The sequence below is a fragment of the Fringilla coelebs genome (genome assembly GCF_963513975.1).
Source record: "Fringilla coelebs genome assembly, chromosome: 1".
NCBI classification, from domain to species: domain Eukaryota; kingdom Metazoa; phylum Chordata; class Aves; order Passeriformes; family Fringillidae; genus Fringilla; species Fringilla coelebs.
This window is the reverse complement of record NC_140028.1, coordinates 42,053,392-42,076,637: the sequence shown is the minus strand read 5'-3', so window position 1 is coordinate 42,076,637 and position 23,246 is coordinate 42,053,392. Positions and strand designations below refer to the sequence as shown.

Genomic DNA, 23,246 nt, shown 5'->3' with positions numbered 1-23,246 from the left:
CTTGGTTGACAGATGCATGCCCTAGGGAGTTGCCTTGTTGGATTAGTTCAGCTGACAGATACATGAAATATAGAAGCTTTCATAAAGGTCTTTCTAGGTCCACATTGGCTCATGTTCTCCCCTGACATCAACTGGGACCTGGTCTGTGAGGAGATGATGGGTGATCTTTCTACTTGCATCTAGTGTTCATCACCTTTTGTGGTTTGAGATGAAACATACATCATCATATTTAATAGCTGCTAATGCTCCTGTCCTCAAAAGCTTTCTAAGTAGCTTGTTTTAATATCTTTGATATTGGCATTGAGCATTATGGGATTGAGCTCTGCAATGGGATTATATTTTTAAAATGTATTTCCTTCTGTTTGTGTTAAGTACATCATCTGATACCTACATTGGGTGAAATAATCTTGTTTGAGAGCAGCAAGTGCTAACTGCCCCATGAGGAAGATAAGCTAAGAGAGAGGGTGGCAGTGAGGCTGGACAAGGCGTGGTCCATGCAGAAAGTGATCCTATCCCACTGCTCCCCATGGAGGAACAGAGAAGGCTTAGGGACAGTCTTCAGAGGAGTCCATCGTGGTCAGGTGGGGCTCAGTTTAGGCTGGGAAGTCAGCCTAAAGGTCCAAATCAGTGGGATGCATGTCCAGGCACAGGAGTAGCTGCAACCATACTCAGGTGAGAACCATGAGCAAGAGCCTGAGCTGAGAAGCATCTTCCACTTCTTGTACTTCTTTGCTTTATGTTTATAGCTACAGTAGGGACTTGTTTGTTTGTTTGTTTGTTTCCACATAACTAAGGTTATTTTTTCCCATGTATTACTTTCCATGTGTTAACATTTAATTTCATTGTCACAATCACTGGGATAGCTGTCCAAAGCTTAGTCAGCTATGTGATGGGTTGACCATGGCTGGATGCCAAGTATCACCCAAGCTTCTCTATCACTCCTCTCCTCAACAGGATGGAGGGGAAGAAAATGAGATCGAAATATTCTGGTGAGTCAAGATAAAGGCAGTTTAATAAAGCAAAAGCAAAAGCCACACATGGAAGAAAAAGCCCAAAATGTTTGTTCTCTACTCTCCATCAGCAGGTGACGTTCAGTCACTTCATGGGAAGTAGTGCTTTGGTACACGTAGTTGTTGCTCTGGAAGACAAGTGTCATAAATAATTAATGCCCCCCTCTCCCCCTTCCTTTCTCCTAGCTTTCATTGCTGAGCAGATGTCTTATGGTATAGAATATCCCTTTGATCAGTTTGGGTCAGCTGTCCTGGCTATTTCCCCTCCCAAGGTTTTGTTTCCCCAGCCTGCTGGTGAGGAGGGAATTTTGGAACAGTAGCTCTGATGCTGTGCCAATACTGCTTAGGGGTAGCCAAAACAATGTTGTGCAATCAATATCTTTCTACCTACCCATACAAAGCACAACATTATGAAGTCTGCTGTGGGGAAAATAAAATTCATTTCAGAAAGACCCAAGACAGACCTAGAACTTAACATTGTTTAATTTAATATTATAATTTAATATTGTCCCAATAAATCAGAAGAAATTAGGAGAGATGACAAAAATATTCTGTAATGATTACTGTTTGTAAAGCAATGAAATAGAAATTAAAGTAGTTACAAAGTCCAACAAGGCAAGTATATAAGAACATACTAGTTAAAAGTTTTAAGCATCTAGCTATTGAAGGGACTCATTTATCATCTGTATGTATAAGAACGAAGTTCTCACACTGAAATACTTCTGTGAGCTCTAGTATGTAAAGACATTATCTGTAGGAAAGCTGTGTATGGGTACAGAGCAGGTTACTCCATAATTTCCTCTTCTAATTAACCTCCTAGGAGTGGACTTATGAAACCCCCAGAAACTGGGGGAAGAAAAGTCTTCTTCAATCGAGGATTTTTGTGGAGTTAATTTTACTGTTTCTTATTGGTACTCAGTAAACTTTTGAAAGTTGCACAAGAGCTGTCCACTGCCTCACTTGGTTCTTAGGGCTGTTGTTTCTTGGAATTACACTGCCTAGGTCTGCCAGCCATTTCTCTTATTCACAGAGCTGAAATTAATGCAGGTTAGACAGTAGCTGTTGTAGATCACTGTGGAGCTAAAGCCAGCCTGCAGCTTTTGACCAGTAATAGCAGGGTCATATTTACTTGGCTTCACGAACCTCGGTCTGTTGAGGAACAGTGGCTGGCCCAGGGAGGCAAGGTGGAAGCCAAAAGCTACAAAGGCTTCTTGGCTGGACTGAACTGGAGCAGGATTAAGTCACCAGAGAGGCAGGAGGTGTTTTACTGAATTCTGTGAAAGCCTTCAGCTCCTTATTTAACAGGGAAGCATAAAGCACTCAAAACCATAACAGCCAAATCTGGGATCTATTCTACTGTATACTTCAGATGAGGTATTGAATAGAATTACTCACATGGAAAATTAGCACATAAGCAGCTGTTAATAGATCTAGGGCTTTAAAATCCAGTCTTCTGCATCAATAAAAAACAAGCTTAAAGTTTGTATAATAGAACTTGTACATAACAAAGGAAGTGTCTTAGGTAGTAATGATATACCTGAGATCTGAACTTCAGAAAATTAAGGTATTTTAACATGAAACAAAATACCTGAACTTGTACTCAAACCTTGAAAAACAACTCTGATTTTTTTCCTTGTGTCCTTCTATTCTGTCTAACATGAAGAAATAAGTCTTAAAAAAAACCAAAAAATGCAGGATGCGTATGAGAGAGGGTTTTTCTTAAAGCATAGAACCAACATTTTATGTTGCTAGCAAGACAGTTTATACGACCATTTTAAATTACTGTAAGCATTTTTAAATGTTACTCCCTCTCAGAATTTGTTATGAGAGAAAGGTAGGTAATTTTTAAAGAGACTGCTAGAAACATCAACATAAAAGAAAGGATATTAAAAATAATATAAGGAAGCAACATGAAATGAAAGCTAATGCATTACATTTCCCATAGTTAGTATTTACAAGGCTGTTTTCAGTATGTAAAGCCTAATAACCTTTTATGACTCCGAGTTCGATATGGAAATATATTGTTCTCACATACAATATTAAACCCATAGTCATGTTCTAGCTTTTCAGTGGAGTGGTTGAAACATATAAATTCTGGAGCGTATTCATACGGAGTTCTGGGTAATCTTGCAAAGCTTAATTATTTCAAATATAGCTTTTGTGTTCCAGAAGGCCCAGAACCTGAAATGTGTAGTTGAATAAGTGTTCATCCATGTTCAATTTTTTTGGTGTATTATAAAGTGATTATTCTACTAAATGTTCCATTTAGTACAAAACATCATTTAATATATTGTGTTTTCAAGTTTGCATGGTATTATGGACTTGGGCTGGTAGACTTATTCAAGAAAATACTATTACAGTAATTTAAGGCTATCTACTGCAAAGACACATCCACAAGTAATTTATTAGGTGACCATGTATCATACTATTGATATTTGAGTAATTTGGTGTTGCTATTTGGGTAATAACATTATGAATGAATGATTTTTTTAATTTGCAGAGATAAAATTCCTAGGAACAGTAGGAACAATCTGATGCCCCAAATGCACTATATTCACTGTGTTTGTAGTCCAAGGGAAATATGTGCATGAGGATTGAATCTGGAATATATTGGGGGTTTTGTACTTGTGTTAATGTTACTCATTAATAAATCTTTTAGATCCCTGCTTTGATTTATGATATGCTGCTTACAAACAAGGCAAGTCTTGAAACTAGTGTTATTTTTCATAAAAGAGATCATCAACAATTTTGAGGCCATGCTATGGTCCTCATGTGAGGACTTAGAAATTTATTCTGGAAAAATTTGTTATTTCTATTTATAGCCATCTAAAATAAAGGATAGAATAAAAAAATGCTATTAACACTACCTGAAGATTTTTTAATAAATCTTCCTCAAAACTTTACTAGAATTATTGTGAAAATGAGTCTCTGAAAGTAGTCTATCTTGGTTGGTATTTTTGTGAATTTAAAGAAAAGTCACTACCCCTGGGAAAGACAACTAAACTGCAGGACTTAAATAAACCAAAGAACCCTGAAAAATCATGTTAATATAAGTCTTATTATCCTGCAAAAGCTGGTTCTCATGCTAGAACACCCAAAGCAAAGGCATGGCTCTAGTTCATCTCTATTACTTCTCCTGACTGAAGAAACAGTCTGTTCTCAACATGGATGGGGTTAAGACAGATATTAGCCTTACATTGTATACAACTAGAATAAATTTTAAGAGGTAGAAGACCCCAGACAAACAGCTTTTCAAAATTGATATCTGTCTTCAGGTGCCAGAAGTTGTCATTAGGGACACTCAGTTTTACCCTGGAGATAACAGGCACTTTGCTTGAGCCATTCTCAAAGAATCTGAATGATGTACTTAATCTCAACTATGAATTGATCATTAACAGTTGGGCTTGTAGCAGAATGTCACCAGTGGAACTTGGTATTCTCTGTATGCTCAGCAATCTCCTACTCTGGGATATGGATTATTATCTAGGTTTTTCAGTTTTCAAGACAGAGACCTGTGAGCCTTACAAGAGCTTTTAGCAAATAGAGCAATTTACTGAAGAAATTAGGTCTGTTACTGCTTTAGCACCTGAAAAATTTTCTCTTGTTCTATAATTGCTCAGTGTCTGGAAGTGGAAAATCAGTATATAATGCATGATAGATTTTTGTATATGTGCCCAGATTGGTGCTGGGGGTAGAGGCAGAGGGAGGAGTGTATTTTGGTAATGATCCTATATTCAGAAATGCAATTGGAAAAATCATTAATGCTAGTTGATCAATTTTGATTTCTTCAAGTTTTCAATCAGTAGTTTAGAAGAAAAACAAAATTCTATAAGCTTGAGCAGCCAACAAGGGGCCTCCAGACAGTAATCCAGATGTGTTTAGACCCTGTATTATAAAAACAAAACAAAGGTGTTGAGAAAAAGATACTGGTATTCACTGAATTTTCCAATTTATTGCCTGTGGTTCCCAATGCACTTTCCTTCTCTGTAGCCTGCTCTATTAAGTCTTAGATAAGCATCAGCTCTATCACTTGTTCAGCTTCTGAGGTTGTACAGCCTGCTGGTCAAGATTCTGTGGAGCTGGTCTATGGAATTTTTTTATAGCCTTATGGAAGCTTAATATTGTCTGAGCTGACTTTTTAGCATGATTGTTTTAATATGTCAGGTATTTATAAAACAGGAAAACCAGCATTTTATTGGCGTTCACTGGCTGACCTTCATTGTAGTTGAAAGAAAAGCATTTTTACAAGTATTGTTAAGATGATATGCTAGAAAAGATAAAATTTCCTTCTGACCTGATCTGTTATGATATGTCTATAGGCAAAATGCATTCCAAGTAATTGCTGTGGATGGGGTTTGCAGTGGAATAATTCAGTGTCTCTCTGCTGAAGACTGTATTGACTGGCTACAAGCAATAGCAAGTAACATTTCCAACCTCACAAAGCACAATGTAAGTATGGATTCAAGTAAGCCAGAAGGTTTCCCAATCATATTTGATTATTACTGTCATAAAAGCCTAATGGGTTCACACACAGAATTATCTGCATATAAACAATGCTTGCGGCTGTCTGAGAGAAGTCAACTCAAGTTTGTTGTCAAATCAGGCTCTGTGAGAAACCATTGAATAGGAAAATATTCTTCCCTACAGCCATATAATTCACTTTGTTGCTATCAGAGTTATTTGCTTCATAGCAATACCAATTAGGATTAGAAGCAAAGACCAGGCACACAGGAGGAAGCCAGTTGTGATGCAGGAGCACATATAAAGTACAAAAATTCTGTACTGTCTTCATAGTACATCTCTCCAGAAACTGGTATAACCAGATCTGAATTAGATTTTTGGTCTGTCTGGGTATCGTTTATCACGATGGGAAAGGCAAGGTGCTTCTGTGGTATAGATACAGATACTCCTTATCAGCAATGATTAAATGCATTTATGCTTCATGCACTGCACTCTTACCACCTGAGCTTGTGGGATAGATACCACTTCTTGTTGAAGCAGGAATAAATGTTATGTAAAAGTTTTTTCAAATACTGTGTTCAATTAAATGGTCTTCTGGATATGCCTGGGATGTATTTGCACTTAAAAATGAGCATGTAGTTCTCCCTGTATAGAAATCCATATGATGCCTTCTGTGGTTTTCCTAAAAAACTGAGAACACATGGGGATCTCCATTATTTTGAATTGACTTATAACAAGGGAGCCCTTGAGGATTTAATTTATATTTCCTTAAATCTGCTTTGGCTTCCCAAATCTGTCTCTGAATTTGCTTTTGTTTCAAATATAGGGAACACATTGAAGGAAGCTGTATTTTTTGAGATTTATAATCAAGATGCAAAACTGTGTTCCATCTGGAAGCAATATGTAAAAGTCATTGTATTATAAAAACATGACAGACATGAATTCATCTGCCATCTGCAAGCTTCCATGCAGTACCAGTGAACTTTATGGCTATTTATTCATACTTAAAATGCTGTTGCTATGTAGAACCTTTCTTGTCTCACTAGGCACCCTGACAATTGAGGCTTCTGGTTTTTTTTCCTCTTGCCACCTTTACTTCAGTCTACTAATGGTTCTTGCTACTTAAATCAGTGGATTTATTTCCTTGTAACAGTAGGCAGAGGCACCTAAATTATACAGGTGTTTTGAAACACTTCAGCTCTGATGAGACTATAATTATGGTTACTTAGCAGAACTTGAATTTTGGCAATGCAATGTTATTACATGAATTTTTTTCTGAGTACAGTTTATAATTCTACACTGGTTTCCATAAAATAAGAAAGAAATTATCTAATGTTTTATAAGAGCTAAATAGCCTAAATTATGCAGCTGTTATGCCAGTCCTTCTATTTCCTTTATCCCAAAGACATCTTGTAAAGTAGCCATGAGAGTTAGGGCTTATGATAATTATCCATGTGTCTATTTGTAGAATTGTCCTATTTGTTCATAGCTCTTACAAATTTATGGAAAACAACGACACTGTACTTCCTGTAATATACTTTTCTTTTAAATTCTCAGTTGCCAGAAAGAATTAGTAATTTGACAGCATAAGTGATAAGTGAATATAAGAAACCTTAGGAACACAGAGAGGGAAAAAACCCAAACTGTTGCACAGAAGAATGATTAGATGTGATTAGAGGTCCCAGTATTTTTTTTCCTTGCAAGATGGTTATTGACATGCACATACTGTTGATGTTAGCATTTTTCCTATCTGAGAGAGGCATTTATTCAGTCATTCTCCCTTACTGTGTTATCCAGAGCCAAAGAAACAGAATTAGGGTTTTTTTTCTGATTCTTTGGATAAATTGACTAGTTTTTAGTTTCAATTAACTTCTCATTCCTATCTAGAGGTTACAGAAAATAATTTTTTTAATTGAAATATCATGCAGCTCATAGAAATATTTACTTACATGATGTTTCTCATAGCTATCTACCTTTTGAAAAAAAAAAAAAGGAAATAGAATCTGAAAAAAGGACTAAAACATCTAGATTGTTAATGAAAGCACTTCCTTTACCCTTTTATCAAATCTGGGCTATGTAGATTTTGGTGGGATTTCTCTTGCCTAACTTTAGATGTCCTAAGACAGAAAATCCAGAATGAATCTTATTATTTACTGTTGACATCCATTTTATAATGAAATCAATTCCCTCAGGGCATGTCTGTCTTTCCTTTGACTGGTAAAGAACCCTAGGGTGGTGAGTTCATACTTGATACCTAAGGAGATAGATATATATCCTGATAACCTGTCATTTGTGTCTTTGAGGGGCCAAAGCAAGTTTCTCTGAATATATCTCCCAAAGAAATGTCTGAATATTTTTGACCAAAAAAAAAAAAAAGGTGGTATACTAGTCCGAGTCAGAAAATCTGATTTTACTTTTTCCACACACAAACTGTCTGAAAAAAATTAACTGATGGTTCAGCCCCAAAAATGTGAATAACAAGTCCTATGTTGCCACATGTATCTAATAGTTGTGACTATGGGTCCCTGGCTCCAAAATAACTGGTTTAACCTATAATCAATTAGTTTTTTCTCAGGGTATTGTCAAAAAGCTCTTCTCTCATGATCCAACATGTCCGTATCCAACACAAACGATATGAGACTGAATTGCAGGATCAGCAGTATAGCCAATATCTACCAAAAACATAACAGAAATGCAGAAGTAGAAGCTAAAACAAAATGCCTTGACATGATCACCATTTTTAAAAGGCAACGTTGCTAACTGAATGGAGTCTTGAAGATGGTGTCTGCAAGCAAACACGTTTTTCCTGCATTGGTTGTACTACTAATCATTTTACAATACAAGCTAGAACTCATATTATTATGCAAAAAGTTAGTTAAAATTTTAATGCAGAGATATAGAAATTATATTTTGACTTTTAAGAAGAGATTTAAAAAAAACCATGTGCTGACTGATGTAGTTTGCTTTATTTCAGATTATCTTTAACAGACAAAGCTTGGGTATGCACTCTTCTTCATCTTCAGGAGGTTAGCACGAGCATCCTCTAGTGTTTTAAGGATACTGAGAGTGATACTGGTATTTTAATTTCTTTTGGTCCCAAGAAGCTCATATTTCATATAAGGTGAAATACATTAAAATTACACAGCATGAATGGGGTTGTATAATTGTATGCAACCAAAATGCAGACTATATAAATGCACTGCTGGGAGTGACTTAATATCACACTGTAATTGATGAGGTGATGAATCTATAAGGATCGTTCATTTCTGAAGATGGATTCCTCTCCAACTTTAGTCACTTGAATTGCACCAGTGTTAAAAATTCACCAGTTTTATCACTACCCTCAAAAAACAGAAGGGTTATATTAAACCCAAACTTTTCATCTAAGCAATCCTGATACTGAAGTTAATGTGCTGAAATCTGAATCTGCTAAATTGAAGCTGGGCTTGGGAACTCTAATTCCTCTATGAACTGATGAGGTTCTATATCTTTTTGTTGCCAATTAGGATGGCTGGCCAAAGCCATTTAAAAAAGGAAAAAGCTGCTGTTTCTTTTCTTGCTAATGCTTCAAGCAGGAATTTTCAATCCAGTTGTTCAATGCAGCTATGAACTATTTACCTTTCCATGAACTTTTTCATTGTATTAAGTTAGGTGATAATTGATACTGATTTCTAGTCCTTTACATCTCTTTTGTTACAGAAATTTAGGATGAAAGTATCCAATTGGTCAAGTAGCTTTTAAAGAAATTACACTCTGGAAGAGTCTAAGAAAATAATCCAAAACCATGTGCTCTCTAAAGAACCACCAGTTGCCAATACATCCCTAATTCATTTGCTACTATTGTCAGGAAATTTAAAGGCAATTTTTTTAATGGCTTTAGTACAATGGAAGTCAGACACTTTGGGTCTTTTTAACAAAAGAATAATGAAAAAATACATTTGAGTTTGCCACTTCTATGATATAGCTTCATAGAATTTTGGGGGATTTATCCTCGCAACTCAGTATTTGTCACTTGCCCATTGCTTTCTCTGTGGCAGACTTTTCTATAGTGAGGGCAATAATAGTTCTTTTCCCTTTCCTCTTCCATAATTTCTGTGAAAAACACTACAACAGCAACACATTTTTGCTTTTTACCTTGGAGCCAGCGCTTGACAGCAAAGAAACAACACGAGCCTCGTCAGAGAGGAATGACAGGCAGCCGAGGTAAAGTTTCTAAGCAGGAGGTGGCAAAAAGTTTTAAGCTTATCTTGAGAATATCCACAAGATCTTACATGATTTAGTTCACAGTAACTTCATTTTATGCCATTACATTGCATTTTTCGGGATAAAAAATAGCATTTGTGAAATTAATGAGGCATACATAGTTGATGGTAGAAGCCCAGCAATAGCATGAAAGCCAGCATGAAGATGTCTACAAACTGGGTATTGGCCCAATGGGTGTGTTTTCCAGAACTTAAGCCTTTGTTCTGAAAAGTTTAAAAGTTCAATTGAACTTTTTCAGTGGGCTTAGAAAGTAGTGCCTAGTGAAAGAAACTGCTGCTAAGAAAAAAAATGAACTCACTTCCACTAGAAAAAGAAAATTATAATACCTTATCTTTACAATGGCTAAGTTTGGGTACAGGGATTATTTAAGTCACTTGGTAGAAGAGGAGACAAAGAGTGAAAAACAGGAGAAAAAAAACTGATTAGACTAGTACAATCTGTTCAACTTATAGGAAGAATAAAATATCACAGGACTACATTCAGTGTAAACAAACTATTGAAATAAATTCGTTGAACATGTTTCTTTTTTTTCTGGTGGATGCTACCACAGTAAGGACATACTGCAGAATGTTATATTACATTAATAAATCGATATCACTCATGTGAAGTAAACAAATTTAATATTTTAGGGTTTTAGTTACAATACAATGGCATGCCATTCAGAAAGCTCCAATTTTAGTAATTTTTGAATTTTCAGGGATTATATGCTCTTAAATATCCTGTGATCTGTGTATTACAATAATATTGATCTTTTTTTGGTTGCTCAGCTATGCGTGTTTTAAGAAAATCCAAAAATACCAACATTAGTATCAAATCTCTTGTGTTCTGTAGTAGTGCAAAAATCAAATACTCTCAGTAATTTAGAAGTTGAAAGCATTATAAAATGAAGGCCAAAACAAGAGAGAATTATAGGAAGTCTTTAAAGTATTGCTAATAGAATAGTTTTACATACATGATTCACATTTCCCATGACACAAATACTCAGATAAATTGTTCATTATTAAGTAAATATACATTCAATACTTTTTAAAGCAGTATTAGCCATTCAGGTGGTCACAGTGTTCTGAGACACTTTGAGTTCTGTTCTGCATTCCATTCTCAACCTTGCAAAGGGAAGATTATACAGATAGTCATTCCAGTACTGATATTAGGGTCTCTCTTGGAAAATTTAAAAACCAGTGCTTGATACACCTGTAACATACTACCGCCATTTTTCTCCATGTATCATTCTCTTAGGGCATGTAGATCTGCATGAATAACTGTAGTCAGTGCAGCATCAGGATTACATAACATGAATCCACTCCTGTTGTTCCTCACTTATTAAAAAATGTAGACTGTTATAAGGTGCACAATTAAAACCACATTTGTTTCTATGTCACTTTTATCAAGTGTTACATATGGCCGTGTCTGATATTTACTTATGTTTTTGGCTATTTGAGGTGGGTCTTATTTTGAAAACTTTTTATTTGTACCTTGTTTAAAGAATTGTAGATAATTTTTCACCCTCTTAAATGTACTGATTTAGCTGCAAAGAAATCTAAGTCTTGCCAAACTGTATTGCTGTTTCCCCAGTGTTTCTTCTGCATTTCTATAATATAATTGAGTCTAAAGGACAATGAGGCAAATAGGAAAACAGTGCAAGAAAAGAATATTTCTTTGAGAAATATTTCTTCAAGAATATTTATTTCAGAATTATTTGGGAAATTTGTTGCAAGAAACTTCTGTCTTCATTGTTGGAGTATTTGTTATGACACATTCTGATTATGGTGACAGCACTCATCATAAAGACATGCAGTCTTGCAGTATTTCTTTGGAATATACAGTGTAGACTTGAAGTACTTATGATAAGTAAATTAAATTTTCTTTCTGTGCTTTCCAAAATGTTACATCTATTCATGTTATTTTTAATAATAACTTTTTTGTTTTGCTGTATACAAGTGCACAACTTCTGTAGTGGTCTTTAATATCTGATTAAAATATTATCTCTATTTGTATTGTATAGAACTCTAAAATACAATTTTGGAGAAGCAATGTCCCTAGAGTCAATACAATCAAAAGTCCTTCCTTTTAAATTTACCAGTTTAATGTAAATCTTTAAAAAAACCCAAATAAAACCCCAGCATTCTTGCAGAGAGAATATTTTTGCAGTTTTATATATGATTCTCTCACTTAGTAAAGAATCCCTGCCCTTTGATTTATCCACTTTTGTATGGAGTCAAATAAAATTTTTGCCTTGTACTAGTATTTTAATTAAAGCAACATTCAAGATGTTCTTTATTCTCTGCAGATTTATATGAAGCTCTGAGACTCTTTCTCTTCCCTCATTCCATTATTATTGAAGGCTTAAGTTCACACATTATAATAAAAACTATGATCTGTTTAGTGGCAAGACACTTTGGAGGAATGTCACACTTGCTCTCAACATTCCACCCAGGTGAAAGGTAACAAGAAACCTGTCATTTAGGGGGAAAAAACCCAAAATGGGGCAACATCTCTTGATTGGTTTTAAGTGGCAGAAAATGATGACAAGAAGAAAGGAAATAGGACTCTAACTGGGAATAAGGGTGAGCCATTTGGGGGTTTGCAGAGAGGTAACACATGGAAGAAAAAAGGACTCATTATAAGTTGCCCTTTAATGCCAAAATGCCATGCTGCCCTTTCAGTAGCAGCTGGAGATTTACAGCTACTGTAACCTAGTTTTTGTTGTAGTAAAATGTTCAATATTCCACTGTTGGTTTATTTTCAGTAAGAATGTGTTAAAAGTGATGTTGAATCACAAGCTGCTGTTGATAAAATAGCAACTGGGAAGTGGGAGGCTAGACAATAATGACCTTTCTTTTTGTGTTGCTTCTTTTTGCTATCTTTAAAAAAACCCCAAAACAAACACAAATATAATTATTCATATTTAAAGCAATATTATCTTGTTTTGACATCCATTTCCTCTTAGTCACTTTTAAAATACATTTTTAAAGGTGGCTACATCAGAAGTTCTTCCTTTCTTCCACAACCAGAGAATTAAAAGATAAAAAGAATGAAAAGAAATTTAAATGCACTCAAAAGCTATAAAACACCTGAGGGTATACGTTATTAGAAGCCTAATGTGTTGAAAGCACTTTCTCCATTTGGTTGTCTTGCTTCATAAAGTGCCATAGAGAGCAAGTGCATTGAAGTAGTGCACAGCTTTTATTTGCCTGCAGAACAGAATGGAGTCAGAGGAAGAGGTGTGGGGTAGAAGAGAGGGATTCCAGCCATTCCAGGACAGATTTAAGAGGTTAGAGCAAATAAACCCATAGAGGCAAAACAACAAATGATCTCTAAACTGCAGAGGAAATGAGCCCCAAATTGCCATTGGACTTGCCATTTCTCTGCTAACAAAAGGTATTCTGAAACTCTGTGACAAGTTCTTTATCTCCAAAAATTACCTAGGGTAGTTAAGTGGCGAACACCTGTGGGGGAAGTCTGAGATGTCTGAAGCTGCTCGCCTGTGTGGGCACCAACAGGATTGCAAGGTTCTGTTGGTTCTTCTCACCAGTTTGTTTATTTCAGAGAATGAGATAATTACATCCAAAACTTGTTTCAGGCTGTCATTGAGGTCATGAAGTCAGGCTTGAAAAACTGAGAATGAAGCACCTTGTTTCATTCTCATTTCCCCGTGCATGGTACTCTCTGACTTACTGTGCTGAAAAACTATTAATTTCCTTTGAGAATTAGTACCTTTTTGAACAGTTTATAACGAGTGTATGAAGATTTCTGCTTTTCTCCTTTTTTTTCTAATTGTTTACAAATTTTTTTGACAATTTTGCATTTGCCTAATGATACCAATCAAGAACTCTAGTACAGGGAATCAAAGGAAATTTTTCTTTACTGCATTTATGAAATCACTTGATAAAAGTTTTGCCTATAAAAATTGTATGAAACAACTCTTTGTTGCTCCATGTCTTTCTGAAATAAAGCCTGCAATCCTTTACTATATAAAATAATGTCTCAGAAGCCTGCAATCCTTTACTATATAAAACAATGTCTCAGAATTAATCACATATATTTGATAAATATTAAAATGAATATATATTTTAATATTTGATGCATGTAATCATGTAATTCTTATTCCCCAATTTTGCTTTTTTTATGAGCCAATTACCAGTTATGTTTGGGTAGTTTGTCAAGTTGTACTCTATGTGCTGAAGAGTACATAACAGGATCCTAAATTCTTTTATATGAGACCTCCCGTGATAGGAAAGACAGTTACTAATTTTTAGACACACAGAATGAAGAAATCTTAAAATATTGCTGGAAAGAAGGCAACCAGGCAGTTAAAGAATGCCTGTCCATCTCACCTGTGACTACTTAATAGTTCAGTATCATAAAATACAACATAAAATGCAACTGGGGGATAATTTGATTTGTGTTTATCCTTACACTTGCTTTCAGCTGTATTAGCAGAAAGGTGATGGAAGGTCAATGCTGATACACAATTCAGCTTATCCACATTATAATTCCAGTTGTATTCATAAGGCTACTTCTTAAAAGTCAGAAGAAAAACCTTATTTATAATTCTAATTACTAATAGATATTCTACTTCTCTTCCAGTGTGATGCATTGAAATCTCACAAACGGTAAAAAGTGTCCTTTTAGCCCACTGTTCCCATTGTACACTGACCATTCAAATAATAGATCACATTGTTCAGAGGTAGGTTTAAAGATGTGCAACAAATCTATGTAGATGTGATGCATTTGCATTTTTCATTAGTTTCCTGCTTGTACAGATGACAAATCTTGATAAAAAACCAAAGTAAAATAGTACATGTCCAAATTCCAAAATGTTTATTAGTCTGTTGGTGAACAAACACACGAGTTTATGGCTGTTTACTCCAGGGAAAAATCTGTTACCTGCCTAGCAGAAAATATTGTTTTCACCGTGTTTATTTCCTAAAGCAATTTTGTAAAGTAATAAAAAGGATGAAAAACTTCCTGCGGTGTGTCAACATGCTGGCGCTTCTCACATAATTCAGTCGATTTAACATTGTTAAAGGAGTTTCTTCTTCTCTGGTATCTGATTGCCAAGGAACTAGACTTCTCTTTTTATAACTGCTTTCTACTGTAGCTGAATTAAGGAATGTGACAGAAATGGTAGCTGTTTGTCCCTAAAAAGCAAGATCCTCTCCACCCAATCTCCCAGTATAATGAAGGGATATTTAAAAAATGTCTTTAAGAGTTGAGGGAAGTGAACTCATCCTCCTAACATAGGCAGTTACTTCTATCCCATTAACTATATAAAGACTGAAGATATCTCCAGAGGGTGATTCCATCTCCTTGAATTAAATACTTACCTCTCCCATGTCTAACAGGAAATGGCAAGAGGGTCCTTTAGCATAATAGCCCACAGGTTGGTAGAGTCACCCTGACATGAGAGACAGGAGCTCTCTGTGCTACTTTGTGCCTGCAGCCTGATGCCATCTGCCTCACTGCTGGCCAAAGGATCTCCAGGGACAGCACAGGGCTCCTTCCAGAGGCTCTTCTCTCTGCTCTCCATAGAGCCACATGAAAAATTCTGTTGACAGGGGGGCTCATCTATGCTGGCTGGTGGGACTCAACCAGTAGGAATATTAAGTGAAGCAGATAAACACTTATCTCCTGCAGCCTGAGTACTGTAGCTCCCATATCCTGGATGGCTGCTCTGGTATTACCTGCTATGACCAAATGGGACACTTTACTCCCTATGCTACAGGGTAGATTTTATTTTTGCAGATTTTTAACTCAACATAGTTCTCTGGTTTTATAAACAGTGCAGTCCCACGAACAGCTCTTTTAGCACAACTGAAAGGCTGGGTACATAGTGTATATATAAGCAGGATGAGAAAAGTCCACATAAATTTCTGCAGCCAAGTTTTCCATGAAAGAGCAAGATCAGCAAAAATAGGATGATGTAGATGTCTTTAACTTAGCAGCTGGGGATTTTCTGTATTTGTGAATGTTGTACTCCGATAAGCCTTCTTTACCCCTTTCCCTTCTTCTGTCGTCGTTTGCAATTCCCTGAAGTTCTAAGAACTAATGAGAATGTCTCTCAGGTTTTGAGAAGAAGTTAAAATCCATACTTCTTGAGATTCTCTCACCTCAGGAAGTGTTCCACACCATTTTGGAGTGTTTAGACTGCTTAACTTGTGGCATAATTTGTGTGAAAAAATCAGCTTCGGGGAAGTCAGATTGATGCAAAATGTTTTGGTCTGCATGAGCAATGGACTCATTCATTGCTGAAAATAAAAGGGTGTAAATAAAACTATTTGTTGCTTTTCTTTTCCTCTTTGCATTCCCATTTATTGTAGCTGCTGTTTTCCCTTCCCAGGTGCAGATGTACCTGGGGAAAATTATAGCCTTTTCATAGCATTCATTTTGCATAGAGAAGATAGAAGTTTTACTGGGTGATTCTAAATATATATTTGTTTAATATTTCTTCACTCAAATACCAGCCTACAGCAGCCATGTAGATTTAGAAGAACTCCTAGCATCCATTGCTCTGCTTTACTATTTTGTTCAGAAGGGAAAAAATGTTTCTCTTCTCATGTATGCATTATGAAAAATATAAACTGAGGGTTCCCATTCATGGAGGAGGAGGGAGGTAATCAAAACATTGTGCAAGCAAAATGGTTGAATAACCTAAACTCTCTCTAGAAAGTAAAAAAAAAGAACATAAAGTTTAATCCTCAAAACCTTTAGGAAGGTGCATTTTATGAGTTAATGTCCACAGAATTGTGACTATACTTTTAATGAGGACCATTCACAAAGAAATGTTCTGCCCAAGAGACAAAGAGACCTGACATTCAGATATCTGTTCTACTGTTTCAGATCGCATTTAATGTATTAATGCTATTAGTGACTTCAATGAAGTGTTCTGAGGTGTTGAAATGAGTTTTCCTGAGATATTCCAGATATCTGCAAAGAAGGTCATGAAGTTTTTTATTACAAGAGGAATCATGGAAATGCAACTGCAAATATGAAACAAATCATCTATGAAACAAATCAAATATGAAACAAATCAAATATGAAACAAACAAATATGAAGGGCATTTGCTTTATAATTATTAAATTGAATACAAGTGACTAATGACTACATTGATGTTTGGGCTTTCACCTGTACATATTTTTATGTGATGAAGATGTTACAGGGAGTGAATATATTATTTTTCCAATTATTTTTTTCTATGCCAGGAAAAAAAAAACAAAACACAAGAGGCTTCTCAAGCTTATATTTAAATAGTATGTGCATTCCATTTAATTGTTTTTCTCATTTTGTAACTGTAGCAATATTAATTTTAAAGGGTTTTCTTTTTTTACATCATAAATAGAGTGTTTCACAAGAACAAATATGTCCTTAGACTGACATAACCCCTATAGAGTTGTGAAGCTAACCTTTTTTTCCTGTTACTCTTTAAATAATTGATAAATCACAGTGTGTATTCATGTTTGATATCAGAATTATTTCCTTTTGCACCAGATTAACATAAATGTATCTTTTTATTGCTGTGTAAACATAAACTATACTTTAAAATATTATAGCAAGCCAAATCCTAGGAGGCTGTTGACAAGCTGTTTTAAACAGATTATTTTTTAAGTTATGTGCTTAACGAGATAGTCAGTATACCTCTCCAAACTATTTAGCAATGTATGTCTCCACCTCAATTAAGCTAACTACTCTTGCTGCAGCAGTATGGCTATTAGCTCATTCATTTACCAAACAGTAACCATAAACAGCATTTTCATCTCAAAAATATAATAAGCAGCAATCAGGAAAACAGAGTATGCAATTTGAATTAAAGGAAGAGTATTCCCTGTTGTTCAAATAGCAACTAGAACTCTAGAACACGGCTGTACCAGTAAAATAATTTTTAATTTACATAGCTGAATAGATTGCATGCCAAACCCAGCTTAAAGCAATTACAGCTATCTGACCTCTCTTTAGTCTTCTGATCCAAAACCCACTTCCCTTTACTTTTGTAAGGTCATAGACCAAACCAAAATAAATCACATCCTATTTGTTTTATGCCTACATTTTTTTAAAAAAGCATAGAAACAAACTCATGGAAACTTCCTACTTACTCCTGATAATAATACCACTCGGTCTTTACAGTGGGGTGACTTAGGAGGCAGTTTGCATCTTGACCAGATCATCAGCAAATAAAAAAGGAACCATCTTGCCTCATTCCTTGTCTGTGCAGCTTCACTGGCCATGTTGGGTTTATGTTGTGAAACTACAACTCTGATGCATGCTTTTTTTCCTTTTAGATTTGAATAGACAACCTTTAGCTCTAGAAAGATTACCCTTTCAGCATAAAAAAGTTCATATTAATAAAGGGATTATTTTCAATAGTGCCAATCTTTTTATCAGTCTCTTATCAGCTTCTTATGAGCTCTTTGTATTCTTTGTCTCTGTGTTTTACTCCTTTTATTTCATTCATATTTCCTGTAGAGCACAAGGGAGTCCACCAATACAGTGTTACCAGTGCTAAATAACTTCTTTTACATTTTCACATATGAATAGACAGCCGTATTTTCTGTAAGATGCATACTGTACTTATCCACTGGAAAGAAAAGGAAGTGTCATGGCTAAGATTAACTCTTTAGTGTCCCAAAACAGAGGAAATAAGTAGCACAGTAGAATTTGTAACTAAGAGTGGGTTTGGGAAATATCCCTTGTCTATGTAGAACCAGAAACATGATAGGACAACATGAGATCTCCTCAGCTGGCAAGCAGCAAGAGTGCAAATAGTTTTGATATATACCATTAATAACAGAGAGGAGAAGAAAAGGGTTGGTTGACTCCATTTTGAAAAGAAAATTATTGGCAGACAGTGACAAGAAAGGAAGATATTGAATGTTCTTTTTATCAGAGTTTATTCAAAAGGTCAGTTGTAAACAGATGATTGTTGTCATTGATAAGTATGATGCAATCTTGAATAAAGTCAGATCATCTCAGAAACCTTAGGTATACATTAGTGAAAAGCATTTTAGATATATGAATTCTAAGTACATCCTCATTACATTACTTAAAGCCTTCGGGAGACTGAGCCTCTGTTCTAAATCCATTTGCTAAGTACAGGAAGTTTCTAGATGAATAAATAGCAGTAAAGTAGAAGTTATAAATTTTGTGTGGCACAGAACAACCAGTACATATGGTTTCAGAGTAAAAACTCTCTTCATATAGCTTTATTTCATTACTGGTTTTTTTTTCAGTTGTGACCAGCTCGAAACTAAATCTTTTGCAAATTGTGATGTGTGTGTTAACATCCACCTAATTACTGCTAGGAACAGTTGGTACTCATGCTGAAAGAGTAATTCTGTATTTGATGGAATTGCTGCTTTCATATATCTTTGGGATTCTCTTCTTTGGCTTTGAGCATATGCTCTCACAGCAGTCAATGCTTTATGAATAGGCATGATACTAATCAGATATTCAGTTGCTTTGTTCAGTTCTAATTTCTTAAAATTACACACCATTTTTATATATATTACTATTTTAAGTTTTTTATTATAATGTTAAATTTATGCAGTTAATTCTCTCATTGTGACAATATATAATAATGTAACTTCATACAATTTTACTTATTACACAGCATCTGTTTTTGTTAGAGCTTGACATAAGCATTTCATTGTAAATTACAGCTTTTATGTTCTACTTATGCCCATTATACCTTTGTTGAATCATTTGTTTCCTGATTTTTCTTTTAACTATAGTGCTGGAGTAATTTTCTCAGTAAGTGTGCACGTGCCCTTTTCTTTCAGGAAAGATAATGTCCATAATAGACAACTAGAACTTCACTAAAGTAATAAGAGAAGACATTGTGGGGAAAAAAAAAAAAAAAGATTCCTGTAATTTAAGTGTCATGAGGACAATTCTTCCTCTGATATTGCTTTTAATGTTGAAACTTAGAGAAATATACACATCTTGGTATCTTGAAAATGTGGGATAGTATTACTTGTATTTATTAGCTTATGGCATTATAGAATCTTAGAATATCAGGTTCAAAGGGGACATCGAGGATTGTCTGATCCAGTCTTTCTTGGCAAAGGCACAGTCTAGCCAAATGCCCAAAACCCCATTCAGGTGAATCTTTAAAGTATCCAAAGCTGGGGAATCCACTGCTTCCCTGGGGAGGTTATTCCAGTGGCTGATGGTTCTCATCAAAAATTTTCCTCTTGTGTTTCATCAGAATCTCCTGGAGGGTATCTTGTACTTACTACCCCTGTGTTTTCCCTGTGACTCCTCGTAAAAAGGGAGTCTCCATCTTTGCAATCACCTTTTAAATACTGGAACATGGTAATAAGGTCTCCCCTAACCCCTTTATTTTCAAGGCTGAACAATCCCAGTTCTTTCAGCCTTTCCTAATATGGCAGGCTTCCCAGTCTTTTGATTGTCTTTGTGGCCCTTCTGTGGACCCGCTCTAAATCATGTTTGAACTACAAGAACTACTGATAGAGCAAAAATCTATACTTTTGACTAAACAATCTCCTTTACTGCTGAAATGTAATTAGAGAGGGAGTTGCTGTTCTGAAATCTGTCCAAAAGGCACACTGAAGTAAAAGTCATCTATAAATTTGCTTGTAACATCCTTAGTGCCTGTCTTCGCCATTCTTAATGCCAATAAATTGGAAGTTTATAAGAGGTTCAAGAAATTCCCTTTGATCTTAACTATTATACCTCTTCCTATTTAAGGATTAAAAGATTGTATCCAAAGCAAGAAAAATATGTCATCTATTACTAGTGTCAGTTTAACAATATTGTTAAAATTTAACGGTCCTTTAACACACTTCTCAAAGAAGAATGGAAAAAAAAAAAAGTCTGAGATGAAAATTAATTCATTTGTGCAAAAATCTTTACCCTACTCTTTTTTCTCCCTTGAGAAAATCTTCAGGCCTACCTTTCATCCATGGTCCCACTGACACACAGCTCTTTACACTTGCATTTGACCATATTGATCAGTATTTGAGCATTTCTTTTCAGAAATACCAAAAGATACTTGAGAAAACCCATATTTACAGAGATTTTTGCATGCTATTTTTTAATGAATTCTTAGTTATGAGGTGAAATTGGAGATCAATAGAGAGCACTGTTTTCCTTAGAAGGGAATGAAATTCAAGTCTTTTTAAGCTAATGGCTCAGCAGCTTGTTAAGAGAAATAAGGTTAAGGAGAGTCCAATCTTTCCTCTTTATGGCAATCTGGAAGCTTTATTGCAAAAGAGTTTCTCATTAAAAGTCAGCTCAGGGTATAACTGAATACAGTGCTAGGGTGAGTCTGTGATTAATCTGAATACAGAGTAGAGTGATATAAGGAGGAGGGGCAGGGTATATTTTATGAAATATGAGGACATGACTTTTAACTATACAAGCACTACAAAATAATTTTGTAGTGTTTCAAGTGAAATTTAAAATGATCAGTTATACAGATGAAAAGGGAGCTTCCAGCAAAAACAGGTACTGAAAAACTCAGGTGTTTATAACGATCTTACGTATGAAATTTCTTTTTCTTTTGTAATATAAAATTTAGCAATTGTGTTGATACCAAGTTTATTATCATGTCAACCTAATTCTCAACACCTGTTTCATCTTATGTCAAGCAAATTATCTAAGTAATGTAATAACAAGTGCTTTTTTTAGCTTACAAGAAGTTTATCTGGTCCTGTCATAAATATTGCTGTTATTCCTGAGAGCTTCAAGAGAATAGAATTGTGTAATTCTTTTAGACAGAAGAAGTGAAATGTGACATAACACAACAAAGACAAGATGTTTCTATAATTTTATTTTTAATCCACTCAAACTAAAGTAAATGAATGGGTTGATTAAGGAGGGATGGAAGATATAATACCTGTAAAGACTAAAGAAAACCTCTTTAGCTTTGTTGCCTCAGGTAAAGGCATACTGGCAACTGGCCAATTTAATGAATTTTGACATCAGGAATTCAGTTAGACTGGAGTGCTGTGGTGTAAGTTAAATGTATTTTAAAAATCACTAGTTACATTTCTATTAGGTTCTGTCAAGGCAGTTAATTGTCTTTTATATACAATTGTATATTATGTGATGGTATAAAATTCCTCCTTTCTTCTTTTCTTTTACTACCCCTTTTGTCATATTAAATGCTGGAATATGAACTGCAAATGTTATTATCTGTACAAAATTGAGGAATCCTGAAACAATGCAAACTTGAAAAACTGTTAATTCTTCATGAGCAAGATCAGTAGATTGTCTACGGACTGAGGGCAGAGGAACAAAATATATTTTGTTGCAGTCTTCAACAAACTGCTTTACTCTATTTCATTCCAGTCAGAATGAAAAGACCAGGTTGGAAAGAGGGACCTAAAAGGAAAGGAGCCATTTGACTTGGTAAAGAAGTGGCTCAAAAGCTGTGGATAGGACTTTTAGGGGTAAGGAATAAAAGGAGAGTAATGACCTTCAGCAAACAACATATACAGAGCAAACCTCTGATGAAAATGTCAGTTGGGTTGTGATGTATTTTTCTTCCAATACTTGCTAACAGTTCAGTTGGAAACTTTAGGTGGGGACCAAAAGTATAGATGTCTAAATCCAAATCTTAAACTGAATTTGTAGGAGTTATGGTTTGCAGTTCCCTTCCCAAAGAAGGCTGAGGAAGATGCCTCAGCTGTAACGTATGTGCTGGTGAAATCTCTTAAGAAGTAGTTAAAGAAATTGCAAAGGAAAGCTGACAGAGAGGGTGAAATCTGCAGTGGGGGTGTGGAGAAGGTGATTGGTAACAAGCCATGAAGATCTACTATAGCACCTACTGTGACTGAGGAAAACCAAGCTAACAAGATATTTCAACTCACAGATTTTCTTCATAGGGAAATGATCCCTCCTCAGGCAGTTATGCATTAAAATGCTGCCCACAGGAGCTGAAGTTTCAAGCCTAATGACAAAGTGGATTAAAAATAAAATGGAAGCCTGGCAGGCTGGAAAAGCTGTGAGATTAAGGATCATTCTTCCCGTGAGGAAATGATGTATAGGTTGGTCATGAGTGACTCACCCCTGTGTGTGATGAAAACCTTGGTCTAGTGTCTGGACCTGATATTGTGGGAAGTCTTCTGTCTACCAGGAGCTTAAATCTGAGGCATGTTGCCAAAGCCATCTAGTCAAATGACAGCTACCTGGGACTGCTCATTCATGCAGGCATGACTCATTTCTGTGTCACTCTAGGCAGATAAAAAGTGGCTGCAAGACTCTCGGAGGAAGGCTGAGAGGATCAGAGCTGTTGTAATGTGCTAGTCAGTTCTCCTGGTCATTCAGGAAAAATGTGTGTCATTCAGTGCTCATATGCAAAAGTAGCCTACCAAAATAGGCTCTGGCTTCTTTGACAATTGCATGAACTTGCAAGAAAATACAGGGTGAAATGGAACTGAAGAAAAGAATAATGTTTCAACTTAAGAAAAACTACACAAAGGGCAAGCAGTTTGTTCTTTGGTTCTGTGATGGATTACATGAGAAGCAACGGTATTAAACTGCAACTGGAA

The 23,246-nt window shown here is 35.5% G+C and overlaps 1 protein-coding gene across 2 annotated transcripts in view; it reads left to right on the top strand.

Annotated features, from left to right (window-relative positions):
- SNTG1 (syntrophin gamma 1) overlaps positions 1-23,246 on the top strand; it is a 153,191-nt gene that overhangs the window by 56,395 nt on the left and 73,550 nt on the right. For both annotated transcript variants that reach the window (XM_084205527.1, XM_084205526.1), the window contains exon 10: positions 5,330-5,459. In XM_084205527.1, the coding sequence (XP_084061653.1) occupies positions 5,330-5,459 (130 nt within the window). The remainder of the gene's footprint in view (positions 1-5,329; positions 5,460-23,246) is intronic.